At 35.6% G+C, this 16,777-nt stretch overlaps 1 protein-coding gene and 1 long non-coding RNA gene across 9 annotated transcripts; one reads left to right on the top strand and one right to left on the bottom strand.

Moving 5' to 3' along the window:
• Window positions 1-274: 274 nt before the first annotated feature.
• On the bottom strand, window positions 275-13,683 carry LOC121998275. Of its 4 annotated transcripts, none has more exons than XM_042553121.1 (8): window positions 13,529-13,681; window positions 12,140-12,499; window positions 9,376-9,469; window positions 3,580-3,701; window positions 1,791-1,937; window positions 1,213-1,311; window positions 1,101-1,137; window positions 275-496 (listed from the first exon to the last, which is right to left on the bottom strand). In XM_042553121.1, the coding sequence occupies exons 2-7, from the start codon at window positions 12,452-12,454 to the stop codon at window positions 1,102-1,104; spliced, it is 813 nt and encodes a 270-aa protein (XP_042409055.1). In that variant the 5' UTR covers window positions 12,455-12,499; window positions 13,529-13,681; the 3' UTR covers window positions 275-496; window position 1,101. The 4 variants fall into 4 exon arrangements, with proteins under 4 accessions (XP_042409055.1, XP_042409053.1, XP_042409054.1 ...); XM_042553119.1 differs by lacking the exon at window positions 275-496 and adding an exon at window positions 12,592-12,634 and having other exon boundaries at window positions 907-1,137; window positions 13,529-13,665; XM_042553120.1 differs by lacking the exon at window positions 275-496 and having other exon boundaries at window positions 907-1,137; window positions 12,140-12,456; window positions 13,529-13,683.
• Window positions 13,684-14,233: 550 nt separating this feature from the next.
• Window positions 14,234-16,309, top strand: LOC121998274. 5 transcript variants are annotated; one of them, XR_006116471.1, is made up of 4 exons: window positions 14,289-14,594; window positions 14,723-15,407; window positions 15,820-15,900; window positions 16,012-16,309. It is a non-coding gene; the product is annotated as an uncharacterized LOC121998274 (long non-coding RNA). The 5 variants fall into 5 exon arrangements; XR_006116472.1 differs by having other exon boundaries at window positions 15,820-15,904; XR_006116470.1 differs by having other exon boundaries at window positions 14,734-15,407; window positions 15,820-16,309.
• The last annotated feature ends 468 nt before the right edge of the window (window positions 16,310-16,777 follow it).

Below are 16,777 nucleotides of genomic sequence, written 5' to 3'. Positions count from 1 at the left end.
TGTTTTAGTTTCGTATTCGTGCGTGCTACTAAAATGGAAACGTGCCAGAAAAACATATCAACTTCACCGAAACGACTAAGGACTTAACTTAATCAATCAAACTGTACAGAATATGTGCCTGTTCCCGTATTATATTGTGCCCATCAGGAGATTATCTATTGGATTTAAATAATAATAATAATAACTTGAGAATTTAAAAGTAATAATAATAAATATAAAATGTTGAAATAAGAATTATTAAATGTTTCTGAAATATTTTAGCATTAAAGACTAGGATTTAAAGTTTTAAAATGTTATTTTAAGGGTAGAGTAAGCATAAACATGAAAATTCTATAGGAACATAGATTAGCTAGACTTGTGAACGTCATGCTATGTTAGGCTGCGGGTATACACCCATGATCGAACTTCTCGTGTGAGTGACTGTCAACTTCGAAATCACTCGCGCTTCCCAAAGCCAGACTATACACCCTAGGATTAGTTGGCGCAAGACGGACACCTAGCAACAACAAAAAATAGCAAGATCAAAACGACGAGATAGGATTTAATCTTTACCTAAAACAAGGTATATATGCTGACGTATAATTGCATGAGTTTTAGTCTTTCGTAGAAGGCACATGACAACCTAATCTAGCCAAAAGGTTGGATGCAAAACCAAGCGCACACATCCTCCAAAAAAGAAGTCACCTCGACATACAATAGTGAGCATGAGCTTGACCAAAGGTAGTGTGTCAATTATGACCAGCCCAGACCAAGTCATGGGGAGAATGACCCATCATCTAATTTCAGACCTAGTTGTGCCCAAGTTATGCCCAATAGGTCGGCCTGCCTAGCCGAGTACAACAAAAGACTTATATCAGCACTTTATACAATAGATTACCTATCATATATGAAAAATAAATTAGGACCTTTTCAGAATCAAATTTTTATCTTAGAATCCAAGTGCGAAACAGAAATTTGGCAAGTTGACACTGCGTGTAAATTTAATGTTCATGTCAAAAGATGTTTCAAAAAATACAATTAATATGGATCTGAGACATCTACAATGTAGGCATTGAAAGACAACTTCTCATGTAGGTACTAGAAGATAAATTCTCAGCTACCTTAAGCATTGGATTGCACAAGCATAGATCCCAGTTTCTGCAGAAGAAAAGGTACGGTAAGTAGTGGATGATTAATTAAGATAAAAGTTGAGATGACATTTAAATCATTTACTTGCACAGATTCCTTGACTTCTTCAATTTTATGCAGCAACAGATCACCGGACACAACACCCCTAGCCTCAGAAAATGCATGTCTTGGTGAAGCCTTGACCTGCAATATTTTTCGGTTGATTTCCAGAGTCTGAATTTATTAAAATGCAATCTTATTATAAGTATTTGCTTATGACAACAAAAATGAACGCCAGAGTTGTATAATATTAATGTTTCATTAATGCAATTTTTCTAACTCCGACAAAAAATATTAGGGCATACCATAAATTTTGGATTTAAGATTAATCCTTCTAAAACGTTTCCCTTCTTTTTTTTCAGAAACCAAACTGTTATAGAGCCCCTACCTAGAATTAAATGAAAATGGGTAATAAAGATCTGCTCCATAACTTCAGACCTGATGTAAACTAAATCGCATTAACACAACTAAAGTCAGGTCTGAAGTTAAGGCGGTTTTCAGACCTGATGAAGGTTAGGCATTAAGCAAAAATGCTATCATACATGGGAAAAGCAAATTACAGAAGAGAAGTCACAATATTTTAGATTAGCAAATGTGTCAACTAGATATTATAGAAAACAAACCTTCATGCTTGGAGATCTCCATCTGTTTGAATTTGAAACATCAGTCAATGATCTCATAGTCAGTGTTGGCAATACATCCCCAGAAAATGATGTAAGCTTCCAATTACCAACTTCCTGAATCCTCTTTGTTGCTTCTAGAATAATAACCTAGGGCATACAGAAGACGAAACCCATAACAGAGATTACAATATTACCAGAGTAACAGGATATTGCAAAAAGACAAAAGGCAAGGTGGACGGGTAAGCTAATTGTTGTTCTACAAAATTTGATTGAAACATGACTGAGCAATTATCCATTTCACACACACCCAAAAAAAATATGCATCAAATCAAAAGTATAATATACTGGAACAGAATTGACTAGCTAAGAATATGAGATGAAACAACCATAATTGCAGGGTTTCTGCTTAGTAAGAGAAGTTACATAAGAAAAAATCCTTCTTGCTCAGACCCATATAGGATAATACTATAATATGGCACTTTAAGAAGCCAACCAAATCTGCAAGTTGGGATTCAATTTTCAACAACATATATGATAGCTATGCAACTACAACAGCCTTCAGAAAGAGAATATAACAACCAGAGTGTCATCAAGTCTCACATGATAAAGTTCTCCAGCACTAAATAAAAACAGTATGGTTACAACTGAAAAGGATAAGTTCTCTTTTTATCTCTGTGTGAGGTTCTTTTTTTTCTGTGTGAGATAATTATCTTAGTGCTTCATCAAATTCATTTTAGTTTTTTATGTGATTTTAGGGTTCAATTTTAGTGTTGCATCACCTGATTATTGAATCCACCATAAGCTAGAAATATGCTGCTCAAAATGAAAGAAAAAATCAGGTTATGGACAAATAAAAAATATAATTCTGAATGGCCATTTGTGTTTGAACATTTTCTACAAGCTTTCGTGCAATCACCATGTCACATGACTATCAACCATACAAATTTTCGAGGGCAATGTGACAGACAAAATTATGAATATTTGACTATGTCCATGAACATTATGCCATCACTTACTGCAGCAAGACTTCAACTCATCCAATTCTGTCTCACAAGTAGGACATGCAGTGCAATGTAACTATGTAAGATAATATTAGCATGAAAATATCTTGTTTTTATAAGATCTTATTCTAATGCAAATGCACAGTAGCAAGGGGCATTTGCAGTAAAGAATTCGCACCACCTATAATTCATTGAATTCCCTTATCCATGCAGTAAATGCAAACCTATGATCATTTGGACAGCATATTTCTCTAACCCGAAAATCAAGCATTCACTGCAACACTGATTTTCCAATTATTCATAACCTCAAACCAAGAAAACATGTTACCAAAATTAGATCATCCTCACCAACACATAAAATTTGTAAAATAATTGAATTTGAAGAAAAGAAACAATTCTGCTTCAGCACTAGCAACAAGAGAGCCTATCTTATTTAATATCCTCACTATAAATCATGTTCATGCGTCTCTCAAAGAAATCTAAAAGACATAAATTTTCCTCTTTTTTTCTCAAAGGGAATATATCCTTTATTTTGCGACAACAGAACTAGAAATCTTTATACATGCATAAAAAAGGAGTGCTCCAAAGGTACTATTAGAAGCTTTTAGGCATAGGACTATGCTGGAACAATTGCTAATTTAACCTGAATTAAATAGAGAAAAAAATAAATGATGTGCATCTTCATCCAATTTTCAAGAAAATAAATGATGTTTATTGTTATCTTGACAGTAGTTTCACACATCATCAATTTTCACTTCTGTATAATCTTGTAGAGTCAGGCAAAATACCTTTCTTAGTAGTCTTGGGTTGGAAACACCTTGAAACTGCAGTTCGCCCACAGGTGCAGCTTTTCCATGAGTTATACATTCAATCCTAAAAGTATGTACTCCATAAATAGATTGCAAGCAACCTGGAAGCATTAAGAAACTTTTGTCAACTGATACTTTCAGCACTTTCTTTCCCTTTTGAAAGCAACTTTGGAACTTGCCCATATAGTTTTACATGCATACACAGCATAAAAGTTTATAAAGAATGACAAGTTACTTAGAGTACTGTGAAGAAGTGCAGAGGAGAAAAGATTCATTGTATGTGCCTTTACTTGCTAATTCATTACGTTAGCAATCTCAACAATTTCATAAATCATTAGCTAGTGAAATACCATTTAACACCCAATTTGTGGAATATAAAACACCATCTAACACCCAATTCCATACAAGAAAAGCTAGACATGCAATTAATATCTTCATGCAGAACCTATAATGTCAAAGATCAATGGAACAAAAAAATTTAATATTGGGGATATCTCTCACAAAATAACTTCCCTATTTCCCACAAGCATTCACAACTAGGAAAAGAAAGAGGGTAAGGAAAAAATGACTACAAGGAAAAGAATCGCAAATTATTTTTCATAAGTGATGCATATATCTATAGGACTCAGACATAGTATCCAAACTAAACCCATAACACATATAACTATTGAGTCCCATAATTCTTAACACTCGCCTTCAAGAGGGAGCATACATATATATATACAATAAATTGTTTATATTATTATTATTATTACTACTACTACTACTACTATATATGTCTCGCTTGTTACACAAAATGGAAAAAAACTTTCAGAAGAAAAAAAAAAGTTGACAAATGCATTGACAAGGATAAAGATGATTCAATGGTTCAGTAGCAATTGAGGGACAGTATAATACTCACAGTTAAAGTGAGTAAAAATATTCAAAAAAGTATCTTCAAAGGACAAAGTTGATGATGATCTTCAAACATTTGATCTACTCTTCTTCCTTAATTCTCCCTCAAATTGAAGATACTACTGAATTATGATGTTTGCACGGATAAAATGACAAGTTAAATATTGCAGAGTGAAGAGTTTTAAAATGTATCAGTAAGACAAGGAATTGCAGCACTAGAAACAAAGTAAAATACAATATTACTATGAGGGATGTGGATGTTAGAAAGAAAACCAATTAAAGTTCCAACACATACTTGAAAGAGAGGATATTGGAAGAAGACAAAGACTAGTCACTAGTGTATCTTTTCAAAGTTATCAACAAAGATGAACTTTTGCACATAAAACTAAGGTTATAACTCATACTGTGTCAGGCAGCACAATCAAAATGCATCATTCCAATAAATTAATGTAGCTCGATACTACTTGGTACAGCTAATCTCTTATATGTTCTTGTGTCAATCATGTCATGCCAACACTCAACACATCCTTTGGATTATTACAACATATGTCAAGACTCAAGATGAATAAAATAATATTTGTTATTCTTGGACCTTGTGTTCATACAATATAATGTCAAAACTGTATCATTGGCCATTTGGGAGGGAACATAAAGTCCAAACTTAGGTATAGGTGCCTTCTCTTCTTTTTCTCCTTCATCTCTTTCCTCCTTTCATCTATAATCTACCACCAACACGATACGTCAAAATATTGGCACAGTATAAAAAAAGTAACATTCCAGTCAAAGACTAAATCTTTGGCACAACTTTAAATTTTGAACTTGGGTTAGGATTCCATTATATTTCTTGAGAAGGGAGAAATGTCAAGAGGAGACTGAGTTTTTTGGTGATTTTAATTTGAGAGAGAAGCCATCAAAAGAGATACCAACATTTAGAGAAGAGAGATGTTAAAAGACATACACAAGAACTAGTGTCTCTTAAATCATGCACTCAACAAAAATGGAGAATGTGAGATAAATATAGCGACTTGAGACAATGAGGAGAAACAGAAGGAAGATACTGGGCACTTCAAAAAACTTTCTTTAAGATCTTTCATCATTCGATCAAATCTTCCTTTCTTCCAATTAATATCAATTTTTATTGTTAAGCAAATATTGTTTTTTAGAAAACAAAATGATTGTTGCTTCAACAATATCTTTTGTTATTATTATTATTTTTAGAAAATTAGATCTAAGCTAGGCCACTTGGTTAGGACCTAGATTTTCTGTGTGGAGATCTAGAGTGCAACTTGATAGATTAATAGACCGCTGGTTGTTTGTCATAGTGATAGATGCAAAGCAAAGGATGATAGGCAACAATCTTGTTTGAGGCAATGAGGATGCGAAGGAGCTTAGGAATATGGTGATGGATTGGATGAAGGTAAAATCGCCCTAGATAAAAGAGTTATAATGATCAATCATGTGGACATTAATGTGGAGACTCATTGACAATGTTAATCCCATGGAATTTTGATTTTGATAATAATGATCAAGCATTGAAAACCTAATTAGGTTAAACTAGTGGTTGAAAGAGTACACAATTTCTTTTAGCTCCAACATAATAAGGAAGATCATATCAAAAGAAGAGGAAAAAGGGCTTATCATCATTGCTTCCAATTTCCATCTTATGCTTCATTCAAGTTCTGAGAAAGACCTCTCCACCCAGGTATGAGGAAAAAGGGCTTGCATTGTTCAAGCAAGTTCTAAGTTTCTTTGTTGACGAATTTCCACTAGAGAACTCATCACCGGAACCTAGTTGTGAATACTAGAGATCTAATTGCAAATGACATTTTATATAAGGTGTGAAGTATACATTTACATTGATAAATAATAACCACAAATAAACAAAACTACATGAATATCAAACACTAACAATTTTCCTTATTACTCAACATGCTATCACAATGGCGATACCTATCACCAATTCCTCCTTTGGGCTAAGTGAGTGTTGACATGTTTGTGTGAATACAAAAACAACAAACTCTTTCCCTTTGCAAGCACCTCCTCTATGAGAAGCCATCTTGGCACCCTCATCCATATGAGACATCAACAAAACACTACATGCTGACAATGATTCTTTCACAATTGTATTTCTTCACATAGTTTGTCCCTAATCGAACCTATAAAGATGATCTTAAAGGCACTTCTATTCCACAACCCTGTCATATGATCATTTAACCTCTTAGCAAACAAAGTTTCTTTTGAGTTTTGCCACTGAATTAACTTCTGAAGAGGCTCGTTGCAATGAAAGAGGTCACTAGTGGAATTGCAAAGGTTGTATCAATTGACAAAGCAAGCTCAAATGTACCATTGTAAACATTTTAGGTACGTTAGTACATCTACCATTTTCTTCATGGCTACCATTAGAAAAGTTGGCAACTTGTATTGCCAGTCGACTAGATATGATTCCGATCAATTAGTTGTCATCAAGCTACTTGGGATAAAAAGGTTTGATGGTTCTATAGGCCTCAAATTTGAGCCGAATAAGCATCATTTTACTCCTAGGATTCTCCTAAGTCTGTTCACAAATTACTAGTTTTGGGTGTTGCAATTGTGTAGAATAAGTTTAGGCTGCTCGATTTCTTTTTTATCGCAAAAGATAAGCAAGTTCTTGATAGAAAGATCGACACATAAAGTATAAAACAAGGACCTAATATGCAGAATAAAACACAGAAAGCACAAATAACACAAAATGCTAGGTTCATCCATAATGAGATAATCAATTTAATAAATTTCCTCCAAAATCATTGATAAAATGAGATAAGTGATCAGCACCTCTACATGCTCACGATTCCTTTCTAAAGAATTGCATATTTAATCATATTATGATTCTTCTAAAGAGCTAGAGAGATTGTCGTGATAGTCGATATAAGACAATTAGAAGGGGAGCATTGGCACAATAGTAAAGTTGTTGCAGTGTGACCTAGAGGTTACAGGTTTGAGTCTCAGAAATAGTCTCTTTATAAGGAAAGACGGTGTATAATAGACCCTTCATAGGACCTCACAGGATCTACATTGGCGGGAGCTTTGTGCATCGGGCTGCCTTTTGTTGTATAAGAAAAAGATCCTTATTACTTATAGTTGTGCAATCCAAAATTGATCAGACCTATAAAAAAGAATTATATGCAAGAACAATCATAAACTCAACTAGCAAATCTAACTATGGCCCACCAAGGTTTAGGTAACTATAGATCAGGTAACACCACCTCAATGGATTTTCAAGAGGAAGAAGATGAATTAAACATGGAAGATAATGAGGTGAAATTGAATGTGGGAAGGCAAGTGACATTCTACTAAAACTAGAGCCATAGTGAGCAAAGTTATAGATAAAAAAATTGATAATCTTTATTGAAGAGTGAGGCATATTTATATATAAATTAGGAATCTATCTTAAGAAACTTATATTAACTAATATATATAGATAAAACTCCCCTTAAGTTGAAGCATAGATATTAATCATACCCAACTTGTTACAAAGATGATCAACCCAAACCTCATTTAAATCTTTTATGAAGATGCCCCCTAGTTGGTCTCCAATCTTCACATATCCTGTAGAAATCAAGATTTGTTGAATTTTTTCACAATCAATTTCAATGTGCTTAGTTCGCTCATGAAACACAGAATTTGATGCAATATGAAGAGCAGTTTGGTTATCACACCACAGTTTTGCTGGTACAAAAAATTTATGTCCTACTTCAATCAAGAGTTGATGTATCCACATTATCTCACACAGATTGTGTCATAGCCCTATATTTTGACTCGCACTGGATCGTCACACTACGTTTTGCTTTTTATTCTAATCCAAATAGTTCAAACCATTTAGCTTATAGTCCGTGATTTTACATCCGTCACAATAAAAGGCTTATTTTCATCCATAACATTTTATCCCGAAGGAAGTCAAATAAGAAAAGAATCCAAAGGAAGATCCAAACCAACAAGTAATGACAAACCCACGTGCGCTTAGGTGTTGCTCACGTTGAGGAAGCAAGGCGACAGGTTTAGGCTGAGGGCAAGGATCGCTAGTGGCCGAGATTGGGTGAAGTCGGCGATGATTTTGATGACGCATATCGAGAGAGCGGCAGCGGCGGTTGTCGGGGATAGGGCTGACATGGCGGCTGCTCAACGGTCGGAATCTGAGACAACGACGTTGTGGGAGGAGATCCGACACCCAATGTCGCGGTGGGTCATCACACGAGCGGCCCCGTGCATGTGAGCCGGGGAAGGGGAGGCGCAATAGCGATCAGTGCGGCAACGAGCAACAACTAACTTTGTCCGCATATAGTGGAGGGAAGGAAAGAGTGCTGGCGAGGAGATCGTGGCCGACCGATGGAGGTGTGTCTACGTGGGCGACAATGAGGACCACAGAGATGAAAGTACGTGAAAGGTAGAAGAGCCAGAGATGGAACCCTAATTTCAAAGCGGATCTGATACCATGTTATTTGAGCTAAAAAGAATTGATAATCTTTATTGAAGAGTGAGCATATTTTTATACAAACTAGGAATCTATCTTAAGAAAATAAAATTAGGCTAATTGTCAATTAGCCTAATTGACAGATATATTAACTAATATATACAAATACTATGGTAACTAATATATTATCCATTAAAAAAAACATAAGTGAGAATCTTGGAAAGGGACCTAGCCCCAATTCACGTAGAGTGATCTTAAGTGAACCTACATTTCAAGGAAATCACATACACTTGGAGTAAATTGAACTATGGACTAAATCACCATGATGAAGGATGGACTAGGTTCCTTAAATGCAATCTTAAATAATAACATGTGAACATCAGATTACAGTAAGAAATCTAACGGTAAAATAACTTTTATAGTCAGTAATGCACCTTGCTCAATAACAATGCCAATAACTACATGAAGAGGAATGCGTTGTTCAACCTTGATCAACCCTAATAAGGGCAAAATAGATGGTCTCGTGACCTACAATTTTGAAGAAAATGTAATAAACGAAAAATAGAAACAAGTTTAGAATATTATTATGAACAAGATGGCTGACATAGGAAATTAGGCAATTGCAAAATTAGAGGATAGAAATAATTTTATACCTAAGAATTCAAATGGACATGGAATAAATCCTCTATTCTCTAATAGGATAATTAACAAATCAAAGAACTACCTTAAATAATTTACTCTCTTCAACAAAAAGATCTGCCAAAATGAACTTTTACAAATTCTAAAACTTAAAAAATTAAATTCCAAATTCACATCATTTTCCACTACCAAGGAAAATTCACCTCCAGGTGGGTTGTCAGCATCTCCTATTTAGGTGTTCTATCTAGTAAGAAAGAAGTTGTAGCTACACCAGTTGCATTTTATGTTTTCTATTTTGTTCCTCCCAATGAATAAAGACTAATTGCACCTTAAGTTTCTTTTTAATCCTTAAGGAATGAATCTTTGACTTTTCCCCCTTTTGGTCACCCCTTCCTGATTAAGGAACATTGCAACTCATCACAAGGCAAAAATGCTCTCTATAGCTCTACCATCATAGCATATGAAAACGATAGTGCCAAGAAAGATAAGAGTGTAATCACCAAAACTAAAGGAATCTAAACCATGACAAAGTTAGCACATAGGGATGGAGGCTATAATGTTTGTTCGTGAGACAGCAAAACCTCTAATTTGGACAGATAATATTGATGGTGATGAAGATATTAAATGTAGTTATTATTATTAATCTGAAATCATGTTAGTAGATTAATCAGTTATGTACAATATGTATCATATTGGATAATCTCGCATCATATTATAAGATTAGCATGCGATATAATTAAGGGGAATTATTGTTCATCTCACTAGGTAACTCCCTTCAACGTAATATGAATTATTGATCAATAAAAAGACATTAGTAATACACTTTCCAGTTTTATCACTTTACAATTGTCCATAACATCATGACACTTAACACTTCTTCTCAAGTTGGTTTGAATATATTATAGAAATAACAGCTTGTTACTACTGTTCATTCCAACTTGATCCATTTGTATTAGAATCAGCCGCGTTTGTTAAATAACTAAGAGAGTTGTTTGTGATAAGTATTGGACCAAATCCCAATCAAACTCTAAACTAAATCCAAGAAGGCATCATAGTTTATTATTTGCTAAGATAATTGGACCAAATCTAGGTAATCCTTGTATCAGATGCAATAATGATATCATCATTCAATAATTTCCTCTTTCTAAATCAGATGAGGCCGACCTGAATTAATTAGAGAGTGGGATACCTAAGGAAAGCCTATTTTGCAAGTAGATCTGTAAGGAGGACAACTTAGATTTGCAGGGAAGCAGAATTGCAGGGAGCAGATTTCTTGCTAACATTGTCACCTATGACCATTAATAGGGGATCAAGTTGAAAGAACGTACCTCCTTGAAGTCCCACATGTTGCTGAAAGGCACGACGTTTACTAGGGCAACAAGGGATTTGGATTGTTGCATGATCAATGGAGGAGATGAGGAGTGAGAGGGGCTTCAATCTGTCAAGACAGAGTGGGCTCTTAGGCTATCCATTGTTGTTACTTTGGCATTTGTAGACCTGGTGCAAGGTGAGGAGAGCTCCTGATGGATATTTAGTTGATTCAATGCTTTGTAGTCATCCATGTGAAGTGGTTGAAAATAAAAGGCACAGAGAAAGGTACTTCGAGGAAAAAAATCTTTCTATTGGAAGCTACAAGACGCAGATTTGGTGTAGGCGAAGAGGAGCTGATGTGGACAATTCTGGAGAAGTGTGGAGCGCCAAGTTGCAAAAGAGACCACATTAGAATCAATTGTGAGTTCATTTCAGACCTACAGAGAATAAGTTTCTAACACTCAGTCATGGTGGAGGCAGCAACTCTAGGGAAAGATGAAGGAGAGATTGTTTCAGTGCTGCCCTGGAAGAGGAAGGGTTGGAGAGAGATGGTGAGTTTGGAGGCAGCCGAGGTAGTGATGGCAAGGAGAGGGCGGGAGAACCTCCTTGGTTCATTGTTTTAATACTAAGAACAGGTGTAGGCATTGTGCCAAGGTTGTGAGCTTAAAGGGGCAACCAACAATGTCTGATCTGACTATGAGGATTCTAATGCTCATTGAAGACAAGTATTGTCATTTATGGAGGAGTGTGTTCCTTAACAAAGATCACAACAGTAACTCAGAGAGATGAGGACTCCAAGGATATAAGGGAAGTTGAAGAGATGCATGAAGTTTATAAGTTTTGCATGAATGGGGAAGAGGTACACATGAGAAGTACCTTGTGTATTGGTTGCAAGAAAGAGGGATGAAATAATAAACTGAATCAAGAATGTGACTCTGAGATGCAACATAAAAAAACTCAATGCATCAGAACAAAATATTGTTACGATTCTTACGAAGATGGTTAATATGGAGGAATTAAGATATCTTTTGAAGGACTGACCAATAAAAAATTGAAAATTTATTCAAGCAGACAAATAATCCTGTACTTAAAGGACTCGATTGAACTTGAATAAATCTCCCATTCTACAATTTGACAATTACCAAATCAAACCACTATCACAAAAAACTTACTCTCTTAAACAAAAGGATTTATCAAAATAAATTTCTTCAAAATCTAAAAATTAAAACAATAGTTTGCAGCAAGTACCTTGTAGACTATTTCATCCGATGTGATATAAAGTCTACGTGAAGCAATATCCTTCTGGAGCACATATCTTCTGACAGGAAGGTACAAGAGCATAACAATACCAACTCCACAGGCCAAAACAAGCAACAGCGATATTAGGACCCATACAACTGTATCATACTGCACGTGGTTTCTAGAAAGCTCCTCAAAGGAGGCTGCATATATCACCTTTCCAGATGTTTCTTCTTCATCACCGACCTCGGATACAGGATCTTCCAATAAAAGTTCATCAGATTCACTTCTTCCATGAAAACCAATAGCATGGCCAGACAACATCCCTATGATTTCTTAGAAGTAAGTCACCAAGCACATGTTGATGTCCTAGAAGATAAAATGAAATTTTATAGTTTGACTTTACTCTTTTGATAGTTAACAACAAAGAGATACAGTGTTCCTACTTGATAAAGGTATACCTAACAATCATGTCAGTAGTCAAGACAATGCTTATTTCAAAATCTGGATGCAAAAAAAGATAGTAACACGTTACGAAGGTCATAAAAGGAGAACGATAAAAAAAACACAAGAAAGATATCTGAACTGAAGGTAGTACTTTCTAGTTATAAAGCCTCTCTTGTCATCAACAAATAGAGTACAAAAGTGGAATAAGGTAGCAAAAATCGAACCGCCACATTGTAGATTCATTAAACAAACTGCATAAAGTGGGAAAAAAAATCCAAAATAGATTCTCATTGAAGGAAACAACTATTCAACATTTTTATTTCACTGTAAACATTAGCTAGAATATACAATAATGTCAAAACTTCACAACTTCCTTATAATTAAGAATGTTTCTGGGTAGTGAGATAGTGAGATGGTCAAGTGTCCAGCTAGACTTGGACATAATATTTTTATTTTATTTTATTTTATTTTTAATTGCTAATGCCTACCTAACTACAATCATATTAATATCAAACACCATAACATAGTAATTACAGGCTAACTCAGGAACTTTCTAAATATATTAAGAAAATTTGAAGTGCTGTACGCATTTCCATGAAGTAGTAACTACAGGTGCAATATCTTCTTAGTTAGCTTTCTTCGTACAGAAGCATCCACTAAGCTAAATAATTTGATATATTAAAACGCAAATTATCAGTCCAATCAACGCAACCATAAAAATGCGCCAAACGAAATTCATGAGTCTCCAGACTCCATGCAGTAAAAAATAAAAAGCGATCACAAACCGACTTCTTGAGATTTCAGCGATAAACGTGATCTTGAGAAAAGAAAACTCCAGATACTGAATAAGAAGAGAAATTTGTATGAAGAAACTCTCGGAGACAAACGTACGAATCCATGCTAATCAATCACGCTAATAATCAGATACGGGAAAAAGCAAGAAATATTTACCTTCTCGAATTGAAGAACGAGGAAGACGAGAAGAGATTTGGATGGAGGAGGATTCTTCGGACACTCGGACCCCGAACTTTCCCTCTCGCGATCTCTGCAGGTACAGGCGGAACGGTAGGTTGGTAACAGGCCGGTAGCAACCCACCAACGTCGGCTTAGCCGTCGGCTTCGGACTAATTGGGCTGAGATGTATTTGAATTTACAGCCCATTTCTCTAGAAACTGCCTCGTTAATTTTTTTCTTTAAAGAAAAAGTAATTTGTTAATGAAAGTGGTCAAATTCCAATGTATATTTGTTTGATTTTTCTGACTTTTTTAATTGGCACGGGATATTCAATTTTTGTCGGCTAATTATGTGAGTAACTGATCCGATTTCATTAAAAAAAATGTATGACAATCAGAGTAATAATTATTACTAGTCATCATATATACTTGTTGCATATATAATATGATACATAAATACACATCAATTTTATAAGAATAAATAATACATTTAATTTTAATCAAAATATCGCTCATATATTAAATAAGGGTACATCAGATCAATATAATAATATAATATAAGGATACATTTGAAAATCTCACTACCAAGTCCAAAATTCTTTTTTTTTAACATGCCATATATGTCATAAATTAACGGAAGGGATATATATATATATATATATATATATATAGAGAGAGAGAGAGAGAGAGAGAGAGAGAGAGAGGCTCTCCTACGGAATGGTGCGGCGTGCTAATCTGGCACATTCCACGCCATCTGTGCTAAAGCAAATAACGCATTAAAGCATAAAAAAAAATCTCACGTCAAACCAATAACGCGTTCCTCTTCGTCGAAACCCTAGCCGCTTCTCCCTCTCGCACCTACGACTATCTTGCCTCTTCGTCGAAGTTACGAGACCATTTGCCATGCGTCCCTCGCCGAAGCTACGGAACCTACGACTCTCTTGCACCAACCTCTTTCTCGCCGTGACTTCCTCTCCACTGAAGCTAGGGTTTCCCTGCCGCCCCTCCCTCTCCCGCCGCAACGAGCTCCGTTCCCTGCTGCGCCTTCCTCTCTTGCCGACGAGGTCCTTTCCTTGCTCTTATCAGGCTTCCAGATTCTTTTTGCACGAGCTAGGATTATTTGTCATAATTTACCTTATAGTATTTGTGTTTTTTTCTTTCATCGTTTATTGTTCTTAACCCTCTCTTTTAGCTTGCATAAAGAGAGCTTGGTGCGAGAGAGTCGTAGGTCCCATAGCTTCAGCAAGGGAGGCGCGGCAAATGGTACCTAGCAAGAGAGTCATAGGTGAGAGAGGAAGGAGCGGCTAAAGTTTCGGCAAAGAGGAATGCATTATTGGTTTGACATGACAAATTTTCTTTTTTGCTTTAACGTGCTATATATATACAGTAGTTGCCCGTCACTGCTATCGTCGTCGTCCGTCGCTGCTGCCACCCTCGTTCATCGCTACTGCTGGGTGAGACTCAGCAGTAGACACAGACAAATTTTCCTCATCACGTTGTTTTTTATTTTCTTCACTTTTTCTTTCCTTTCCTATCGTGATTTTTTAATTTTCTTTTGATTTTCTTTCCTTTGTTGCCTCTGTCGCACCCATCGTCGCTGCTGCCGCCGACCCTCCGTCGTTGTTGCCGAGTGAGACAAGACTGCTCTAGCCACTAGACGCCAACCCTCACTGCGACTAGGACTGCCGTAGCCGCTAGACGCCTAATGCTGCCGCCGAGACTGGGACTACCCCAGCCAACAAACGGCCCTCATCGCAAACTAGGTTTTCCTCTCAAATACCATCGTTCATCGTTGTCTGCCGCCACCATCCTTCATCGGGAGCAACCAACATACTAGGTTTCCCCACGCCGTTGTCGCTGCCCAACTCTTCGTCCCTGTGAGATCCGAAAAATTAACTTCCCATATCAATTTCAATTTCTGTATGAAGTAATTTCTCAAAAGTTCCAGATTTAATTTGAATAGTTCATAGTTCAAATTTTTATAAAATAGGTCTCTAAGTTATTTCAATCGTTTAATCCAATGTTTCACAGAAGACCTGACAATCAACTTGCTATGCTTGATGGATATCATTTTAATTATAAATGTTTTGCCGTTGTTAGCATATTTGATTTGTTTCTCTGATGCTAAATGTATACATACACTAGAATCTTTCACATTCATAATTGTTTTCTCTTCAACGTTTCCTATATGTTTTTTTTTCTTTTGGTTTTCTTTCCTCTCAATGTTGTTGTTGCGTCCTTGGTCACTTCTGCAGTTGATCCTTCATCACTGTTGTCGGTCCTTTGCAGGGAGCTACTAGGTGCTACTAGGTGAGACCCTCGCCACAACTGAGACTGCCCTCACTGCCAGGCGCCCCTCACCGCTAGACCGTGGGTACCGCCATGACGAAGCCTATTGCTTTGTTCAATTTTACTTCTATTTGTACAAATATATACTTGAAGCAACTTGAATACTTGCTACTGACTTTTTTTTTTTTGCAGGTACTTGTATGATGTGATCTACATAACTAGTTTTGTGTAAATAATGTTCATATTATCTGGTAAATTTTGGTAGACTTACTTAGTTAGAAGATTTGGAGAGACTCATTTTGTTATACAGTATGATACATTGTTGGAGAAATTACAATATGATCTACATAACTACAATATCTTCTTACAACATCTTTGTCCGATTAGTTCAACCCAATCACAATCTTTTCTTTATATTAATTTTTCCACTTTGACAAAATGTATTAAATTTAGCTTGAATAATTATCATCAATATATTATTCTTTTTGTATCAATACATGAAACATGAAATACCAAATAGAAATCTTTGGTCCTATAATTATCATCAATGTATTAACACAATCTTTGGTCCTATAATTTACAGGAACTTACAAAACAATATTTCTGACAACAGAAATACCAAACACTTGTGAGGCTAGGCCAATTGTTCCACACTTCACATACATATCAATAAGCAACCTCAGCCTTTAGATGTCTGTCAAAATCTAACTTGTCAACAAAACCATGCAATTGAAGGCCTAATTGGTGATACCGAAGCGCGCCACATGATTTTCTGATATATTTGACAAGGAAGGCAAATTTGAGCCTCCAATGAAAATGTTCTTTTTGCAAAAAAAAATTTACATCGAGTGTATATTCATATAAAATTATATCAATGAATCATTCAAACGATTTATTTTATTGTTATTCACTCTATAATAAATTTGATTTAAATATGCAAATATTATTTATATTTATC

Source organism: Zingiber officinale, chromosome 6A (assembly GCF_018446385.1).
Source record: "Zingiber officinale cultivar Zhangliang chromosome 6A, Zo_v1.1, whole genome shotgun sequence".
Taxonomy (NCBI): Eukaryota; Viridiplantae; Streptophyta; class Magnoliopsida; order Zingiberales; family Zingiberaceae; genus Zingiber; species Zingiber officinale.
The sequence above is the reverse complement of the archived record's forward strand: the minus strand, read 5'-3'. Positions and strand labels throughout refer to the sequence as shown.

Excerpts from the sequence above, each read along its gene's own strand:
- LOC121998275 (XM_042553120.1), bottom strand. The coding sequence starts at position 12,454 with ATGTTGTCTGGCCATGCTATTGGTTTTCATGGAAGAAGTGAATCTGAT. Across the intron at positions 9,470-12,139 it reads CGGATGAAATAGTCTACAAG|GTCACGAGACCATCTATTTT; the intron begins GTACTTGCTGCA and ends TCAAAATTGTAG. Across the intron at positions 1,312-1,790 it reads GGAGATCTCCAAGCATGAAG|GTCAAGGCTTCACCAAGACA; the intron begins GTTTGTTTTCTA and ends AAAATATTGCAG.